The sequence below is a fragment of the Lethenteron reissneri genome, unplaced genomic scaffold, assembly GCF_015708825.2.
Source record: "Lethenteron reissneri isolate LAM-NWPU_2019-01 unplaced genomic scaffold, ASM1570882v1 scaffold_1418, whole genome shotgun sequence".
In the NCBI taxonomy this organism is placed as follows: Eukaryota; Metazoa; Chordata; class Hyperoartia; order Petromyzontiformes; family Petromyzontidae; genus Lethenteron; species Lethenteron reissneri.
In genome coordinates, this window is record NW_026891133.1 from 40,842 (window position 1) to 61,033 (window position 20,192).

Genomic DNA, 20,192 nt, shown 5'->3' on the forward strand with positions numbered 1-20,192 from the left:
TACAGTCTGTTTAGGCTATACGGGGGATCTTTGTCTTTGTGTGGTAAATGCAGACATGATTCCTTGCAAAGGTTTCAGTTTGGTGTTTTAACGTCTTAAACACACGAGGGTTTTATTGTGGCCAGAAAGGGGGAAAATCCCTTCGATTATCAAAGCGGAAGTTTCCACGCGGCGGGGTTTCAATCCACCAATTAGAAGCGAGGGGGCTGCGGGGTGACGCGTCAGCGCCGGCAGCCAATCAGGGCGCGTCTCGCGCCTGCTGTGGGCGGGGCTTCAGCGCGTGAGGAGGTCGCCTTGGTGGGAAGAGACGCTGGGATATCGCCCAGCAACAACAACAACAACTACCACAACAACAACTACCACAACAACAGCAACTACTACCACTACTACTACCTTGTGAGTATTACTAGCACTCTTATCACGACTACTACTACCACTCTTATTGCCACCACAACTCTTTTTACTACCACAACTAGCACCACCCTGTGAGTATCACAACAACAACAACACTAGTTGTTGTAGTAAGATGTAGGCATTTCTCGCCGCTATGCAGCATCACCCCTCATCACCCCTCACCACGTGTTGTAACAACACCCCTCACCACCACCACGTGTTGTAACAACACCCCTCCCACCACCACGTGTTGTAGCAACACCCCTCACCACCACCACGTGTTGTGTTGCAGCAACCACGCCGCGTGGACAATGGCGGACGTGGGTGAGTGAGTGGGTGTGAGAGTGTGTGGGTGGGTGTGAGTGTGGGTGTGAGAGTGTGGGAGTGTGTGTGTGGGTGTGAGAGTGTGTGGGTGGGTGTGAAAGTGTGGGAGTGTGTGGGTGTGAGAGTGTGGGAGTGTGAGTGTGTGAAGAGTGTGTGGGTGGGTGTGTGGGTGGGTGTGAGAGTGTGTGGGTGGGTGTGTGAGTGTGTGAGAGTGTGGGTAGCTTGCCATCTTTTTCGACTTCCATGGTGAATCTGATGGCTGGGTGTATGGAATTGATGTGGTCGACAAATTGGTCTAGAGCAGGCCGGCCATGTGGCCAGATGACAAAAGTGTCATCTACGTACCTCTACCACAAGGTCGGGTGTAGAGTGGCAGTCTGGATGGCGTCAGTCTCAAATTTCTCCATGAAGACGTTGGCTACAACCGGAGATAGGGGGGAGCCCATTGGGGTGCCCTCAGTTTGCCTGTAGAAAGTTCCATTCCAGGTGAAGTATGTATTGGTTAAGCAGTGTCTCACCAGGGGGGGTACTCCAGCATTCAGTCCTTGATGAACCAAGTCTTCAATGATTGCGATGGTGTCAGGTACAGGAACCTTGGTGAACAAGGAGACCACATCAAAACTGACAAGCAGGTCGTCTGTTCAGCTCCAAACCATTCACAGTTTGGCAAACTTTTCATAGATATCCTCTCCTGTAGTTGTTCCTTTGATGCTTTGCAGTGCAGCAAGCTCTTCTGTGACTTCGAAATAGTCATTCGTCCCACGAATAAACATTAGAAGTTGTGCAGAATCACGAACATCATTGCTTTCGTCGAGTGCCAAGGAAAAATAGGAAAGTTTTTTTGTGGAGTTTTGCAAATGCTGATGCAAATTGTCTCCCATTTCTTCAATCCTCCGTGTAATTGTAGGTCCTGAAAGACTCACTGTACTAAATAAATCGGCCTTCTCTGGACACATCTCTTTGGCAACAGAAAGAAGGCATTCTTTAACAAATTCTCCCTCCACGAATGGTCTGCCAGTGCACGCTATTAGCTTGGCAACTTGAAAACTTGCTCGCAGTGATGAAATATTTAGCTGCTTCTGCTTCACAAAAGTATTTTGCTGAGTTGTTAATGTATTTTTCAGTTTTAATGTTTTATCTTTTCTCACTTCTCCGACCAAACAATCATATTTATCTTTATGTTGAGTTTCATAGTGTCGACGTAAATTGTATTCTTTGAACACAGACACTATATTCTGGCATATCAGACACACAGCTCTTTCCTTGTACTGCATGAAAAAGTAATTATAAGTCCACTTTTCTTTGAATATCCTACACTCCGAGTAAATTTTTCTCTTTCTTGACATCATTGTTTCCTAGGGAGTCAAAATTGCTATTAGTAATAAAATACCAATATATATGTAATGGGTTCCGGAGACACTTGTAGAGGTAACTTCTTTATTACAATACAACACTCCAACAGTCCAACTCTCCAACAGTCCTGATACTCTGTTACAGCCTAGGTACACAGCCTAGGTACACAGCCTAGGTACACTACTCTGGCTACACTCTGGAACTCGCCCTCACAAGGTCGTAGAGTCGGGAGTTCCAGAGTCCCACCACTGGCTCTCACATCATCCCAGGGTCTTCAGATGGCTGGTCGTGGGTCTTGGGTCTTGAGTTACAACTGGGCCCCGATCGTCCAGGGAGCTCTCCTTTTATGCCTGGTCCAACGAGGGGTGGGGCCGTGTGCGCCACCAGACATCCCACAGAGCACACACAGCCCCCCCCCCCCCCGTTGGCGGCGCCCAGAGGCTTAAGCGTCTGGACCCCCTGGGAACCCAACGCCTGGCGCCCAGAGGCTTAAGCGTCTGGACCCGCCCGGGAACCCAGAGCCCCCAGCAGCCCCTCCCTTCTTATGTCACTACATTACCCCCCTCTACGTAGCCTCCAGCCGTCCCGGCTGTCAATAATTAGAAAGTTTAAATTAACGAAAGGGAGAGAGAGAAAAAAAATACGCGAGCCTCAACAGGAAAAGAAAAGAGAACAAGAAAGCAACCATAAATACCATAACCAACCTGTACAACTCTACACTATATACAAGCATCAATCAACAAAAAGGTGAAGCAATGACACGTGAACAAACGACCCGCGGCACACCTAGCCCTCCTCGGGATCCGACGTGTTCCTAGCAGCTCCCTCCGCAGCAGCAGGACAATGTGTTCTGACGGTGCGGACTGCTGCGTTGTGTTTCACACGACACAGGATTGACGACGGGAGGAGAAGGGCACGGTGGGTTCACGGCTCTGCAAGCACCAGCAGCAGCAGCTGCAAGCAATCAGCAGCAGCAGCAGCAGCAGGAGCAGCGAGAACTTGCCGGCCACATGTCGCTGCGATGTGTCGCGTTGCTGTTTCTCGCCTCCGTCTCCTTTCAAGGTGATGATCGCCGCCGCCGTGAACATCGGCAGCATCCAGCAGCATCCCCCCCCCCCCCCCCTCATGCGATCGTGGTTCGGCTTCACCGTGTCAGTCGTCGTCTGTAGACGCGGAAGATTCGTGGCACCCCACACACGCGAATTGGCGCTGTACGATGGGGAGTCTTTCTTTAAAAAAAGAGTCGCGATTTGCTGAGTGCCGATTTGCTGAGTGCTGATTTGCTGAGTGCGACGGGCGACGCCTCGTTGGTTCCTGCACGACGGTGGATTCCATCGTGTAAGTCGTCATCTAGCCTCGTGTACTGTACACTTCACTACTACACTACACTATACACTACTTTACACTACACTATACACTACACTACTATACACTTCACTACTACACTACACTATACACTACACTATACACTACACTATACACTACACACTACTACACACTTCACTACTACACTACACTATACACTACACTATACACTACTATACACTACACTACTATACACTTCACTACTACACTACACTATACACTACACTATACACTACACTATACACTACACTACTATACACTTCACTACTACACTACACTATACACTACACTATACACTACTTTACACTACACTATACACTACACTATACACTACACTTTACACTACACTATACACTACATTATACACTACACTATACACGACACTATACACTACACCAGGGGTCCTCAAACTTTTTAAACAGGGGGCCAGTTCACTGTCCCTCAGACCGTTGGAGGGCCGGACTATAGTAAAAAAAAAACTATGAACAAATTCCTATGCACACTGCATATATCTTATTTTGAAGTGAAGAAACAAAACGGGAACAAATACAATATTTAAAATGAAGAACAAGTAAAATTAAATCAACAAACTTGCCAGTATTTGAATGAAAACTATGGGCCTGCTTTTGGCTAATGAGATGGTCAATGTCCGGTTCCATATTTGTCACTGCTAGTCGTAACAAGTGATGCAAGTGTGCATCCGTTAGTCTAGATCTGGTTGGAGATTTCAAATGTTTCATTCTGGAAAAAGTCTGTTCACAGACATAAGTGCTGCCAAAGATGGTTGCCATTTTGAGTGCATGATTCCTGAGATGACGATATGTCTCAGAGGGGAGAGATGCATAGAAATTATGAAGGCTGCTTGACTTGAGTGCGTCTTTCAGAGAGTCACAATTCTGCAGTTCAGCCAGTTCCATTTGGTAAATTGTATCCACATTTTCAATGTCAATAGAAAATGGGTTACGGAAAAGCTGTATGTCCTGTTCATGGAGATGAAGCTCTTTAAATCCAAATTGGAACTCCTTTTGCAATTTTTCCAGTGAATCCACACATGTTTTGTTTGGGAATGCAACCAATGGTTTTTCCGCTAACAGATTTTGAGTTGTGGGGAGATGGCAGAAGTTTTCCTCCTTCACTTGTTTAATGAGGAGGCCTAATTTTACTTCAAATGCTTTGACATGTGATTGCATATCACAGATGAGCTTCCCCTTTCCTTGAAGTTGCACATTGAAACTGTTGAGTAGCTCTGTTACATCTGTCAGAAAGGCAAGGTGCCATTTCCATTCTGCATCATTGAGCTCTGGTACTTCTTTGTTTTTTTAAAGCAGAAAAGCTGTAATCTGTGGAAGTAAGTCATAGAAACGTTTTCAAACTCTCCCTCGACTCAGCCAACGGACTTCTGTGTGATACAGAACATCTTCATAGTCAACATTTAGCTCAGACATAAATTCCTGAAATTGTCTGTGGTTTAGTGCATGAGCTCTAATGAAGTTAACACAAGATACCACAAATTTCATAACAGAGTCCCACTTCAGTGATTTACTACACAGCGCTTGTTGGTGGATGAGGCAGTGTATGGCTATTGGATGAGAATGGTTATGTTTGTCCATTTCTTGGTTAATGCGAGAAATTACTCCTTTCTTAGACCCCACCATGCTAGGAGCACCATCAGTTGTCACACTGGCTAGTTTAGCCCAGTTCAGCTCTAAACCATTCACAGTTTGGCAAACCTTTTCATAGATATCCTCTCTTCTTGGTTCTTTCGGTAAAGTCACGTAGAAGGGAAGTAATAAAATAATAAAAATAAAACATAATAAAATAATTCTCACGACGTTTCGGCCACAACGCAAGCAGCCGTCCTCAGGTGAAAACCAGGTCTGTCGGGGAGACAGCGTCTGAATGAAACAGCACACGAGCTTGGAGCATATATAAGCTGGGTTGGAAACGGGGGAAAGAGCGCCTTGACAAAATAATTTGCATATCAAGAGGAATTTAGCATATGTATGGGAAATGCAGGAATGTGATTAGTACTACATATGCCCGTGCTGCATATGTAGTACTAATAACTTTCCTGCATTTCCCATACATATGCTAAATTCCTCTTGATATGCAAATTATTTTATTACTTCCCTTCTACGTGACTTTACCGAAAGAACCAAGAAGATGAATCCCTGCAGGCATGAAAGCTTTAAATCGAAAGATATCCTCTCCTATAGTTGTTCCTTTGATGCTTTGCAGTGCAGCAAGCTCTTCTGTGACTTCGAAATAGTCATTCGTCCCACGAATAAAAATTAGAAGTTGTGCAGAATCACGAACATCATTGCTTTCGTCGAGTGCCAAGGAAAAATAGGAAAGTTTTTTTGTGGAGTTTTGCAAATGCTGATGCAAATTGTCTCCCATTTCTTCAATCCTCCGTGTAATTGTAGGTCCTGAAAGACTCACTGTACTAAATAAATCGGCCTTCTCTGGACACATCTCTTTGGCAACAGAAAGAAGGCATTCTTTAACAAATTCTCCCTCCACGAATGGTCTGCTATTAGCTTGGCAACTTGAAAACTTGCTTGCAGTGATGAAATATTTAGCTGCTTCTGCTTCACAAAAGTATTTTGCTGAGTTGCTAATGTATTTTTCAGTTTTAATATTTTATCTTTTCTCACTCCTCCGACCAAACAATCATATTTATCTTTATGTTGAGTTTCATAGTGTCGACGTAAATTGTATTCTTTGAACACAGACACTATATTCTGGCATATCAGACACACAGCTCTTTCCTTGTACTGCATGAAAAAGTAATCATAAGTCCACTGTTCTTTGAATATCCTACACTCCGAGTAAATGTTTCTCTTTCTTGACATCATTGTTTCCTAGGGAGTCAAAATTGCTATTAGTAAAATACCAATATATATACAGCGCTACAAAAACAATATACCAGCAATAACTTTGCCCACACAGAGACATACAGACTGCACTGCCCATCAATGCAGTCTGATTGGGGGGAACTCCGCCCCCTCTCCCTCTTCCACCAATGACCGTCCTTCTCATGTAGAAAAAAAGTAACAGACAGGCAGCGGCGGCAAAAACACCCGGCGGGCCGGATAAATGTCCTCGGCGGGCCGCATGTGGCCCGCGGGCCGTAGTTTGAGGACCCCTGCACTACACTATACACTACACTACTATACACTACACTATACACTACACTATACACTACTTTACACTACACTATACACTACACTATACACTTCACTAATACACTACACTATACACTACACTACACTATACACTACTTTACACTACACTATACACTACTTTACACTAAACTATACACTACTTTACACTAAACTATACACTACACTATACACTACACTATACACTACACTATTATACACTATACACTACACTACTATACACTGCACTACTATACACTACACTATACACTACACTACTATACACTACACTATACACTACTATACACTACACTACTATACACTACACACTACATTATACACTTCACTAATACACTACACTACTATACACTACACTATACACTACTTTACACTACACTATACACTACACTATACTATATACTACACTACACTATACACTACACTATACACTACACTACTATACACTACTATACACTACACTACGATACACTACAGTAACATACTCTGCACTAATATATACTGCTGCACAATACATTATACACTACACTACTATCCTCTACACTACAGTACTATAAACTACACTATACACTACATACACTACACTACTATACACTACACTATACACTACGCTATACACTACACTACTATACACTACACTATACACTACACTACTATACACTACACCACTATACACAGTCTGCAGCGTGACTTGCGTGCGATGACCGTCATCGCCGCAGGCGTCGAAGCGGCGATCTCCGTGGCGGTGACCCCGCTGGTCGAGGTGGAACTGGGAAGTCCGCTGGTGATCCCCTGCACGGTCACCAGCTCCGTGGGCGACGAGGTGGTCACCCAGTGGTTCATCGTGAGTAGCGCTACCACCCCACACACCACCCACACGCACACCGCCGCTTGTCATGCTCGGATACGTACGTCGTATGCCCTGCCCATAGACTCAACACTGCTACCCATAGACTCAACACTGCACCATAGACTCAACACTGCCCATAGACTCAACACTGCCCATAGACTCAACACTGCCCATAGACTCAACACTGCCCATAGACTCACACTGCCCATAGACTCAACACTGCACCATAGACTCAACACTGCCCATAGACTCACACTACCCATAGACTCAACACTGCTACCCATAGACTCAACACTGCCCATAGACTCAACACTGCCCATAGACTCAACACTGCTACCCATAGACTCACACTACCCATAGACTCACACTACCCATAGACTCAACACTGCTACCCATAGACTCAACACTGCCCATAGACTCAACACTGCCCATAGACTCAACACTGCCCATAGACTCAACACTGCCCATAGACTCAACACTGCCCATAGACTCAACACTTTCCATAGACTCAACACTACCCATAGACTCAACACTGCACCATAGACGCAACACTGCTACCCATAGACTCACACTACCCATAGACTCACACTACCCATAGTCTCACACTACCCATAGACTCAACACTGCTACCCATAGACTCAACACTGCTACCCATAGACTCAACCCTGCCCATAGACTCAACACTGCCCATAGGCTCAACACTGCCAATAGACTCAACACTGCCCATAGACTCAACACTGCCCATAGACTCAGCACTGCCCATAGACTCAACACTGCTACCCATAGACTCAACACTGTCACCCATAGACTCACACTACCCATAGACTCAACACTGCCCATACACTCAACACTGCCCATACACTCAACACTGTTACCCATAGACTCAACACTGCCCATAGACTCAACACTGTTACCCATAGACTCAACACTGCCCATAGACTCAACACTGCCCATAGACTCACACTGCCCATAGACTCAACACTGCTACCCATAGACTCAACACTGCTACCCATAGACTCAACACTACCCATAGACTCAACACTGCCCATAGACTCAACACTGCCCATAGACTCACACTACCCATAGACTCAACACTGCTACCCATAGACTCAACACTACCCATAGACTCAACACTGCCCATAGACTCAACACTGCCCATAGACTCACACTACCCATAGACTCAACACTGCTACCCATAGACTCAACACTGCACCATAGACTCAACACTGCCCATAGACTCAACACTGCCCATCGACTCACACTGCCCATAGACTCAACACTGCCCATAGACTCAACACTGCCCATAGACTCACACTGCCCATAGACTCAACACTGCTACCCATAGACTCAACACTGCTACCCATAGACTCAACACTACCCATAGACTCAACACTGCCCATAGACTCAACACTGCCCATAGACTCACACTACCCATAGACTCAACACTGCTACCCATAGACTCAACACTACCCATAGACTCAACACTGCCCATAGACTCAACACTGCCCATAGACTCACACTACCCATAGACTCAACACTGCTACCCATAGACTCAACACTGCACCATAGACTCAACACTGCCCATAGACTCAACACTGCCCATCGACTCACACTGCCCATAGACTCACACTGCCCATAGACTCAACACTGTCTGTAGACTCAACACTGCCCATAGACTCAACACTGCCCATAGACTCAACACTGCCCATAGACTCAACACTGCCCATAGACTCAACACTGCCCATAGACTCAGCACTGCCCATAGACTCAACACTGCTACCCATAGGCTCAACACTGTCACCCATAGACTCACATTACCCATAGACTCAACACTGCCCATAGACTCAACACTGTTACCCATAGACTCAACACTGTTACCCATAGACTCAACACTGCCCATAGACTCAACACTGCCCATACACTCAACACTGTTACCCATAGACTCACACTACCCATAGACTCACACTACCCATAGACTTAACACTGTTACCCATATACTCAACACTGTTACCCATAGACTCAACACTGCCCATAGACTCAACACTGCCCATAGACTCAACACTGTCACCCATAGACTCACACTACCCATACACTCAACACTGCCCATACACTCAACACTGTTACCCATAGACTCACACTACCCATAGACTCAACACTGTTACCCATAGACTCAACACTGCCCATAGACTCAACACTGTTACCCATAGACTCAACACTGCCCATAGACTCAACACTGCCCATAGACTCAACACTGCTACCCATAGACTCAGCACTGCCCATAGACTCAACACTACTACCCATAGACTCAACACTGCCCATAGACTCACACCACCCATAGACTCAACACTGCTACCCATAGACTCAACACTGCACCATAGACTCAACACTGCACCATAGACTCAACACTGCACCATATACTCAACACTGCCCATAGACTTAACACTGCTACCCATAGACTCAACACTGCACCATAGACTCAACACTGCCCATATACTCAACACTGCCCATAGACTTAACACTGCTACCCATAGACTCAACACTGCCCATAGACTCAACACTGTCACCCATAGACTCACACTACCCATACACTCAACACTGCCCATACACTCAACACTGTTACCCATAGACTCACACTACCCATAGACTCAACACTGTTACCCATAGACTCAACACTGCCCATAGACTCAACACTGTTACCCATAGACTCAACACTGCCCATGACTCAACACTGCCCATAGACTCAACACTGCTACCCATAGACTCAGCACTGCCCATAGACTCAACACTGCCCATAGACTCACACCACCCATAGACTCAACACTGCTACCCATAGACTCAACACTGCTACCCATAGACTCAACACTGCACCATAGACTCAACACTGCACCATAGACTCAACACTGCACCATATACTCAACACTGCCCATATACTTAACACTGCTACCCATAGACTCAACACTGCACCATAGACTCAACACTGCCCATAGACTCACTGCCCATAGACTCAACACTGCACCATAGACTCAACACTGCACCATAGACTCAACACTGCACCATAGACTCAACACTGCTACCCATAGACTCAACACTGCACCATAGACTCAACACTGCTACCCATAGACTCAACACTGCTACCCATAGACTCAACACTGCCCATAGACTCAACACTGCACCATAGACTCAACACTGCCCATAGACTCACACTGCCCATAGACTCAACACTGCCCATAGACTCAACACTGCACATAGACTCACACTACCCATAGACTCAACACTGCTACCCATAGACTCAACACTGCCCCATAGACTCAACACTGCACCATAGACTCAACACTACCCATAGACTCAACACTGCTACCCATAGACTCAACACTGCCCCATAGACTCAACACTGCTACCCAGATGTAGTGGTGATACGCGCGCTGACAGCGAAGGGATCGTGTGGCAGCGCGTGGTGATTGGTCAACTAAGGTGGGTGCTCACGTCGCGGTCCGCATAGGCTCCGTCTCCTGGGAGCGGAGGCTATATAAGGCGGTGCGCGCAGGCGCGCGGGGAGTTGGTAACCAGTGAAGACAGAAGACGGAGGAGGAAGAGATAGGGCCCTGAGACACCTAGTCCTGCTGTCCTTGTGAGGACCGGGGCCCTGTGTGGCTCAGAGGCGGGACCTTGGGACCCGGGGGCCGGACGTCCGTGTGAGGGCCGGGCCGCGGGACCCAGAGGTCGTGACCCACGCCCAAGCTGGGGTGGGTCTGTAGGTTCCACGGATGCTACGGGGCTGGAGTGCCCGTGAGCGTGTAGCGGGAACGTGTAGTGTGAGCTGTAGTGACCACACGTGTCGAGTGGAACGTGTAGCGTGAGCTGTAGTGACCACACGTGTCAAGTGGAACGTGTAGCGTGAGCTGTAGTGACCACACGTGTCGAGTGGAACGTGTAGCGTGAGTTGTAGTGACCACACGTGTCGAGTGGAACGTGTAGCGTGAGCTGTCGTGACCACACGTGTCGAGTGGAACGTGTAGCGTGAGCTGTAGTGACCACACGTGTCGAGTGGAACGTGTAGCGTGAGCTGTAGTGACCACACGTGTCGAGTGGAACGTGTAGCGTGAGAAATAGTGACCACACGTGTTATTGTGGAAAGACAAGTGTCAATAAAGTGTGCTACCCGTCAAGTGGTTTCCCGCCGTAGTTTACTATACTTCAACTGGCGTCAGGAGTGAAACAGTCTTCCAGGCATGGATACCAGGAAGACTCATCGGACTCACGAGATTGACCGCGAGGATAACCACGACGACTCGGGCCAGCAGGCATCAGGGGGAGAAGAGGAGGAGATGCCGGCGCCGCAGGACCCCTCATGGGCGCCCGACGAGCGGCTGGGGGCTGATGCCGGACTCCGCGAGGCACACTCCCGCCTGGCAGAGCTGCTACTCGCCGCGGCGTCCATCCTGGCGGAGATCACCACGTCGGGAGGAGCGGGGACGTCGGCGGACATTCAAAAGACTCGCCTCGCAGATTCCCGCCAAAATGACTTTGCAGTTCCCGCCATTTCTACCGAGCGGACATCTTTTGGCGGGAATGGCGAGCAACACGTGGCGGGAGTCCTCCAAGCGCGGCCGCTTACGTCATCAGCGCGCGTTGCGGCCCGCCATCAGCCACCCGCCATAGGGGCCGCCATTTTGCAGACCGACGGTGCGGCGGGGGAGAGCCACGTGGTAGAGGACGACGTAATCTTCCAGCAGCGCCTTCCCACGTTGACAGCCTTCAAGGCGGAAGGCGGGGACTGGGGCGCATTCCAACGTAGGTTTCTGGCGCATCAAGAGATGTCGGCCTAGTCCGACGCTACGGCGCTGTGGGCACTGCCTGCCTTGTTGGACGACGACGCGCTCGCGGCCTTCAGGTCCGCACCGAGATCGGACCGCTCCACGCTCAAGGCTGCGTTGGGCCTCATGGCCAAAGTCTATGGACCTCCCTCAGCGTGTCGCCATCAGTTTTACGACCGACGGAAGGCGGACACGGAGACCGCGCTCGCCTACCGCACGGCGTTGTTGGCACTCGCCAACGCCGCGTTCCCTCGTATGGACGAGGAGGGCCAGGATGCGATGGTCTTGGAGGAACTGCTGAAGTTGGCGCAGGACCTGGGGGTCCCCATCAACACGGCCGACGAAGTCGACATATGTTCATTGCGTGTTGCAACAAGTATCCAGGCGCACGAGGTCCTGAAGCGTAAACAGGGGGTTGTCTGCACTGCTGCCGGGGTCTCAGCTCCGGGCCCGGTGGTCACCGAGCCCCAAGTCGTCCGCCCACGGGAGGAGGCGTTCGCCGCAGCACGACCGGGGGATTGGAGGTCGGGGGGTCGTTCGCCTCTGCGATCGACCCGCAAGCTGGAGCAACCGAGACCTCCGACGTCCCTCATCACGTGCTACAACTGCGGCCTCCGGGGCCACGTGGCGTCCGGGTGCCGCGCTCCACGTCAGTGCGCCACGGGACCTCGGCTGGACGACGACCAAGGCCCCAAGTCGTCCCAACTAGACCCGGCAAGTCGCGGCACTTCACATGCTCGGCCTATATACACGACACACATGGGCCGTCGCTTTGCGGCGGAGGATGTGCGATTGGGGGTCGGGGATTCGGTTGGGAGAGGGGGGTTCGTACGGGGCGGGGGGGACATTGAATGGTCCGAGTTGGGCCACAAAATAGTGGCTGCGTCGGCCGGTTCGTCGGTCGTTACGGGATTCGTAGACGGGGTCGAGGTCAGGGTGTTGGTGGACACGGGAGCGTCGGCGACTATAATTTCCGACCTCATTTATAACATTCTCCCCGTCCAATGTCGACCTCTGCTTCCGGTGGACGTGCCATTTTACGCGGCAAATGGGGGCTTGTTGGGTATTATCGGTCAGATTCGGGCGACCATTTGCATAGGGGATATTAAATTGGCGGGACCTGTTTTCGTCTCCTCTTCCCTAGCGGTTCCTTGTCTGTTGGGCACAGATTTTTTGGCTAAGATGCCCATTCAAATTCTCGTGGATCAACGTTTTATTGAGCTGCCATCGGGTCGCCGTATTTCATTTTTATCTAACCCTACTGAAATACGGACGGCGTGCGCTACGATCCAAGCGCTAGCGACACAGACGGTGCACGTGCCCCCGGGTTCACAGATGTCGATACCCCTCCGATTGCGGAAGCCATTGGGTGGGGAGGCTGCGGGACAAGGCGTGCTTTTGGGTCCATCAAATAGAGCTGTCGGGTTGTCGCCTCGTCCCGAATGTGCGTGCTTAATGGGGTCGGCGCGCTGTAAACCGCCAGGTGCTGTAACCAGGGGTGCGTTGGCCGCGACCGCGAATGCGCCGATGGGTGACGTTCCCGCTACCCCTGCGGGAGGGGACTCGCTACTCTCACTGTCTCTAATTGAGTGGGGCCGACTCCAAATGGCTGACAGCTCCCTGCTCGCGTTGCGTCGCAGGGCGGGGGGTCCCGAGGAGGGTCGGAAGCGAACTGGCTCCTGGCTGCTCAAGCAGGGCCTGCTAATGAGATGGGACAATATGTCCCGGCGGCACGCACTCGTTGTGCCTTCCGCTATGCGGGGCAAAGTTGTCCTGGCCGCACACGAATGCCTCTTGCATTTGGGGGTAAACAAAACGCTTGCCCTGCTTCAGCGTGACTATTATTGGCCGGGGATGGGGAGCGATGTGGTCAATATACTGAAGGGGTGTGTGGATTGCGCCGAGCGGAAACCACCGCCCGTTGCGTCAAATCCACCGCTGCAGTCTATTCAGGTCTCGCGCACTAACGAGCTCGTTGCACTGGATATTTTGGGGCCTTTTCCTGTCACGCCTAGGGGTAACAAGTACCTGTTGGTTGGTGTGGAATGCTTTACCCGATGGCCTATCGCGTGGCCACTCGCCAACCAGTCGGCGGCGGCCGTGGCGGACGCCTTTGTCCAGGGCTACGTCCTGGACAAGGGGGCTCCCGAACGCTTGCTGACCGACCAGGGAAAGAATTTTTCGAGTAAATTGCTGCAGGAGGTGTGCGACCTTTTGGGTACTAAAAAGGTGCGTACCTCCCCGTACCACCCACAGACTGACGGGATGGTGGAGCGACTCCACAGGACTTTAACTTCCATGTTGTGCCAGCAGGTGTGCGAGGCACAGGTTGACTGGGACTTGCAGGTCCCGGGGGTCCTCGCCGCGTATAGATTGGCCCCCCATGCAGCTACGGGGTTTTCCCCATTTTATCTGATGTACGGTTGGGAGGCCGATCCGCCCATGGAGACTCAGCTGGGACTTTCCGTGCCACGGCCTAATTCCAAATTGGCCGACCATATTAAATTTAACGTTGCAAAACTCGCCGAGGCACGGGAGGCCGCACGGTTTAATTCGAGGTCTCGGCAAATCGCCAACGAGCGCTTGCGTGCACGGAAGGTGTCCGTGCACGATTGGAAGCCGGGCGATAGGGCCTGGCTGCACTGCCCTCATGCACCTTTGGCTACGTCGCCTAAATTGTTGAGGCCATGGCGGGGACCCGTGGAGGTCGTGCGGGTTGCACGCCCCCAGTGTGTTCAGATAAAATGGGGAAAGCGCCGTTGGTACGTTCACTTCTCCCGGCTGAAACCGTTCTCGCCTCCACATGGCCTTCCTTTGTGTCGTGCGGACCGAGCATGTGATGTGACCGACGACCCGGGGAGGGAAATGTCTTTGCCTGATCCTCACATGGTTTCGCCTGATCCGCTCCCAGGTGTCTCGGAACTGACGGCTGCCGACCGCCGGCGACCGGATCCCCGCGACACGGCCGGTCCTTCCAGGCCCGAACCGTGCCTTCCGGGGCTGCCGGAGCCACCAGACGGTCGTCAGCGTCCCGTCCCGTACGATGGACCGGCCAGGCGGATTCGCGCTAGGTCGCGCAACTTTTCTTGACCAAATAAATGAGGTGGGGGTGCGGGACGACGCGGCCGGATCGTCTCGTCACTACGTTCCCCGTCCGTTCGACTGCTCTATCACCCCGGTCAAGGAGCGAGCGGAAGGGGGATCGGTAGTCAAGGAGACACTGGACACGTCTGTTTTTTTTCGGAATAACTTTTATTGTGTTGCGCGTCGGTTTGTACATAGGTTGTTGTGTTGTGTTGTGTCGTTGTGTTGCGTTGTTGTTGTGTTACGGGGCACACTTGGGGAGTGGGGTTTTTTTTTGTGTTGTTGTTGTCACGCGTAAATAATATTGTTGTTAAAATGTAAATACTGGTGCTTGGTTGCCTGCAGATCTGCTTGCCATTGTGCTTAAATGTACGCGTGTGATCGCGATATGCTGACTGCATGTGCTGTTACACTGTTCAGTACGGTTACGGGGTGCAATGCATTGGTTGACTATGGGGGTTGGGATTGTTATTAATTGTGCGTACCTGTTTGGAAATTGGTAAAAATTCGAGGGGGACCCAAAAATTTGGTTGTATGGGTGGTTATGCACACGAGATTGCGTGTATATTTATAGGTAATTGCGCTTTTTGAGAGAGAGAGCGCGCGATGAGGGTGCGCGATGACGCCGTTGTGGGTGGCTCAGATGTTAAGGGTGATGGGGCCGTAAATTGGCGCCAAGTGGCGTCGCTCATTCGGTTCATTGCAGGCAGCCAGAGGTTGCTTTGCGGGTTGGTGTGTGTGTAGGGGTTATTACGGGAGAAACGGCGGACAACAAACACAGGGCTGTCGGCACTCACATACACGGGTGGTCACACCGACGTCCGCATCAGTTATTGCCCACGCCCCCAGCCCTCGGAGGCGATCCCTATAAAAGGTGGAACCCAAAGAGCTCAAGTTCAGTTCGACACGAAGCTGACCAGTGAAGATCCAAGACTCGGAGATTAGGCCCTGGGACTCCCCGGTCTCGCCGTCCTTATAAGGGCCGAGCCGGGTAAGCCAGTGGCGCGGCCCAAGAGCTTCCAGACCGCTGCCCTTATCAGGGCGAGGCTGGTTAGCTGGTGCCGAGATCTGTGCTTGCCAGGGCCAGATCAGTCAGCCTCCCGTAGCCCAGTAGAGGAGGACTGGGGGGACAGGACAGAGGGCTTAGTACTAGGGTGGGTTTCCCATAGTACGGGTGAAGGGGCCGATACCCCTTCAACTATTGTACCTGTCCCGAAGTTAATAAACAGAGTGTGCCTCAACTTCGACATCGTCTCCTCCTCTACTTACTACATGTGTAAGCAATGTGTTTTGGTAAAATATCGGTTAAAATTTCCCCCATATGACTGCTGTGCGCGGCAAGCTGGGGCTGTGCGTCTATCGTTGGTGGGGTTGTTACAACGTGCGTCTTGTGACCCCCAGCAAAGGGCAGCTGGGGTGCATGCACGGGGAAAACTGGCGACGTGTTCACACGTGGGCCGCCATTTTGCGCGCACGCGGGGTATGGCGACGAGGCGCTTTGCGCAAGGGGACGCCATTTTGAGTGCGCGCGTGATATGGCGAGAACACGCTGGGCGAAGGGGGCCGCCATTTTGAGCGCGCGGGAAAAACCTCGGTGGGGCAAATATTCCATCTGTTTATGCCTGCCATTGTTGATTGGGTGATGCACGAGTTGTGGTCACATCGGCCTATGGCTGATGTCTGACCTGACAGCCCGGAGGCGAAACTTCCGTGGTATGTCTCAAACTGATGGGCCGTGTGCTCATATGGCTCGGGGAGTCATGGTTCAGTTGTGCGGTGGCAGACCGAACCTGGTGTGCCGGGGGCTCACGGGATTTGTAGTAGAGGTTTTGTTACGTGCCAGCGAACGGGGTGACCTGGCTAGCATGGAGCAGGGATTCTCTATGCGGGTCCTCCAGCGGGAAGGGCCGTGGACTTGTTTCGCTCTGGGTTAGGGCGAGTTAAACGTTACCGCTGGGGAGCATGGCTCTCTCCACGCGAGGGTGTGCGACTGGGGGTTTTGTTGAGAGTGACCGTGGGTACATGCTGTGTACGTGCGATGTCTGTGCTGGTCCTCAAGGGAGGACTGCTGGTGGCCAAGAGCAGGATTTTTTTTTTTTTGCTGTTGTTGTTGTTTAGCAGCCGGGCCGGCTGCGAGCTATGTGGGAGGGGGTGATGTAGTGGTGATACGCGCGCTGACAGCGAAGGGATCGTGTGGCAGCGCGTGGTGATTGGTCAACTAAGGTGGGTGCTCACGTCGCGGTCCGCATAGGCTCCGTCTCCTGGGAGCGGAGGCTATATAAGGCGGTGCGCGCAGGCGCGCGGGGAGTTGATGACCAGTGAAGACAGAAGACAGAGGAGGAAGAGATAGGGCCCTGAGACACCTAGTCCCGCTGTCCTTGTGAGGACCGGGGCCCTGTGTGGCTCAGAGGCGGGACCTTGGGACCCGGGGGCCGGACGTCCGTGTGAGGGCCGGGCCGCGGGACCCAGAGGTCGTGACCCACGCCCAAGCTGGGGTGGGTCTGTAGGTTCCACGGATGCTACGGGGCTGGAGTGCCCGTGAGCGTGTAGCGGGAACGTGTAGTGTGAGCTGTAGTGACCACACGTGTCGAGTGGAACGTGTAGCGTGAGCTGTCGTGACCACACGTGTCGAGTGCAACGTGTAGCGTGAGCTGTCGTGACCACACGTGTCGAGTGGAACGTGTAGCGTGAGCTAGTCGTGACCACACGTGTCGAGTGCAACGTGTAGCGTGAGCTGTCGTGACCACACGTGTCGAGTGGAACGTGTAGCGTGAGCTGTAGTGACCACACGTGTCGAGTGGAACGTGTAGCGTGAGCTGTAGTGACCACACGTGTCGAGTGGAACGTTTAGCGTGAGAAATAGTGACCACACGTGTTATTGTGGAAAGACAAGTGTCAATAAAGTGTGCTACCCGTCAAGTGGTTTCCCGCCGTAGTTTACTATACTTCACATAGACTCAACACTACCCATAGACTCAACACGCCGTCATCCGCCCAACCCCCCCCCCCCCCCCGGCACAGATTTCACAATCTTCTCGAACGAGGATCTCGTACCGTGACGCGCGACGCTTCGTGGCGGACGTGGGCACCGGCTACGAGAGCCGCATCGACACTCAGCGCAGCGACTCCGCGCTGGCGCTGAGCGCGACGGTGGCCGCTGACGAGCGCGACTTCGTCTGCCAGGCGCTGGCGGGGCGCGCCGGCGTGGCCGAGGCCACCGCTAGCGTGCGGGTGTTTTGTAAGCGAGCGCACGGGGCCACTTGCTACTCCCCTACTTACGGACGTTACAGCAGAGACTCCCCTACTTATGGATGTTGGGACAGAAACTATACACTACACTATACTCTACTATACACTACACTATACACTACACTATACACTACTATACACAACACTATACACTACTATACACTATTTTTAGGTTTTTTCGGTAAAGTCACGTAGGTAAAACACCAAAATCAATAAAAGTAAAATAAAACAAAAATCACGACGTTTCGGAGGCAACAGAAGTCTCCGCCATCAGGTGGGACCGTCACAGCCAGATTTGCTGCATCAAGTGAGGCAATGATTCAAGATGTAATCCCTTAAAAGCAAGTTGAGGGGGGAGGAGAGGGGGTGGGGAGCTCATCAGAATGTGGTAGCCAATGAATGGAACGTATCGGGAGGGAGGGGGGGGGGGCTCAAAGAAGGCACGGAGTGCTACGTAGAACGTATCGTCGTCCATCCTTTTGGCCCCGCCCCCCCCCCCCTCCCGAGGCGTTCTACGTAGCACTCCGTGACTTCTTTGAGCCGCCCCCCTCCCTCCCGATACGTTCCATTCATTGGCTACCACATTCTGATGAGCTCCCCCCCCCTCTCCTCCCCCCTCAACTTGCATTTAAGGGATTACATCTTGAATCATTGCCTCACTTGATGCAGCTGATCTGGCTGTGACGGTCCCACCTGATGACGGAGACTTGTGTTGCCTCCGAAACGTCGTGATTTTTGTTTTATTTAACTTTTATTGATTTTGGTGTTTTACCTACGTGACTTTACCGAAAAAACCTAAGAATATGAATCCTTGCAGTCACGAAAGCTTCAAATCTAGAATACTATACACTACACTATACACTACTATACACTACTATACACTACACTACTATACACTACACTATACACTACTATACACTACACTATACACTACTATACACTACACTATACACTACACTATACACTACACTATACACCACTATACACTACACTATACACTACTACACTACACTATACACTACACTACTATACACTACACTATACACTACACTATACACTACACTACTATACACTACACTATACACTACACTACTACACTATACACACTATACACTACACTATACACACTATAGATTATACACACTATACACACTATACACTACACACTACACTATACACTAATATACACTACACTACACTATACACACTATACATTATACACACTATACACTACACTACACACTACTACACGACGTTTCGGAGTCAAGTTGGACTCGCAAGCAAATGGCCGATGACGACCCCGCGACCTTTGACGCACGGAGCGCCCCCTCCCCCCGTGTCCCTCCCCCCCTCCCCCCGTGTCCCTCCCCCCCTCCCCCCTCCCCTCGTCTCCCTCCCAGCGGCCCCCACGGTGGCCGTGGTGGCGACCCAGATGCCCGTGATGCTCACCCAGCAGCAGCAGCAGCGCCACCACAAGGTGAGCAGCCCTCCGCCTACGGGGACTTTCGCTATTTCACATTCCTGCTTGTTTCTCCGCTCCCTGCTGCTGCCCGTGGGTTTTGTTGCTTTAACCGCGTC

General features: G+C 51.1%; 1 protein-coding gene across 1 annotated transcript in view; it reads left to right on the forward strand.

The window, feature by feature from the left end:
• The first annotated feature begins 299 nt into the window (after window positions 1–299).
• The window catches only part of LOC133362264 (basal cell adhesion molecule-like), a 27,520-nt gene continuing 7,627 nt past the window's right edge, over window positions 300–20,192 (forward strand). The window contains exons 1-5 of the mRNA XM_061581188.1: window positions 300–396; window positions 2,962–3,132; window positions 7,337–7,461; window positions 18,387–18,603; window positions 20,015–20,091. Coding sequence (XP_061437172.1) covers window positions 3,081–3,132; window positions 7,337–7,461; window positions 18,387–18,603; window positions 20,015–20,091 — 471 coding nt within the window. The 5' untranslated portion in view covers window positions 300–396; window positions 2,962–3,080. The remainder of the gene's footprint in view (window positions 397–2,961; window positions 3,133–7,336; window positions 7,462–18,386; window positions 18,604–20,014; window positions 20,092–20,192) is intronic.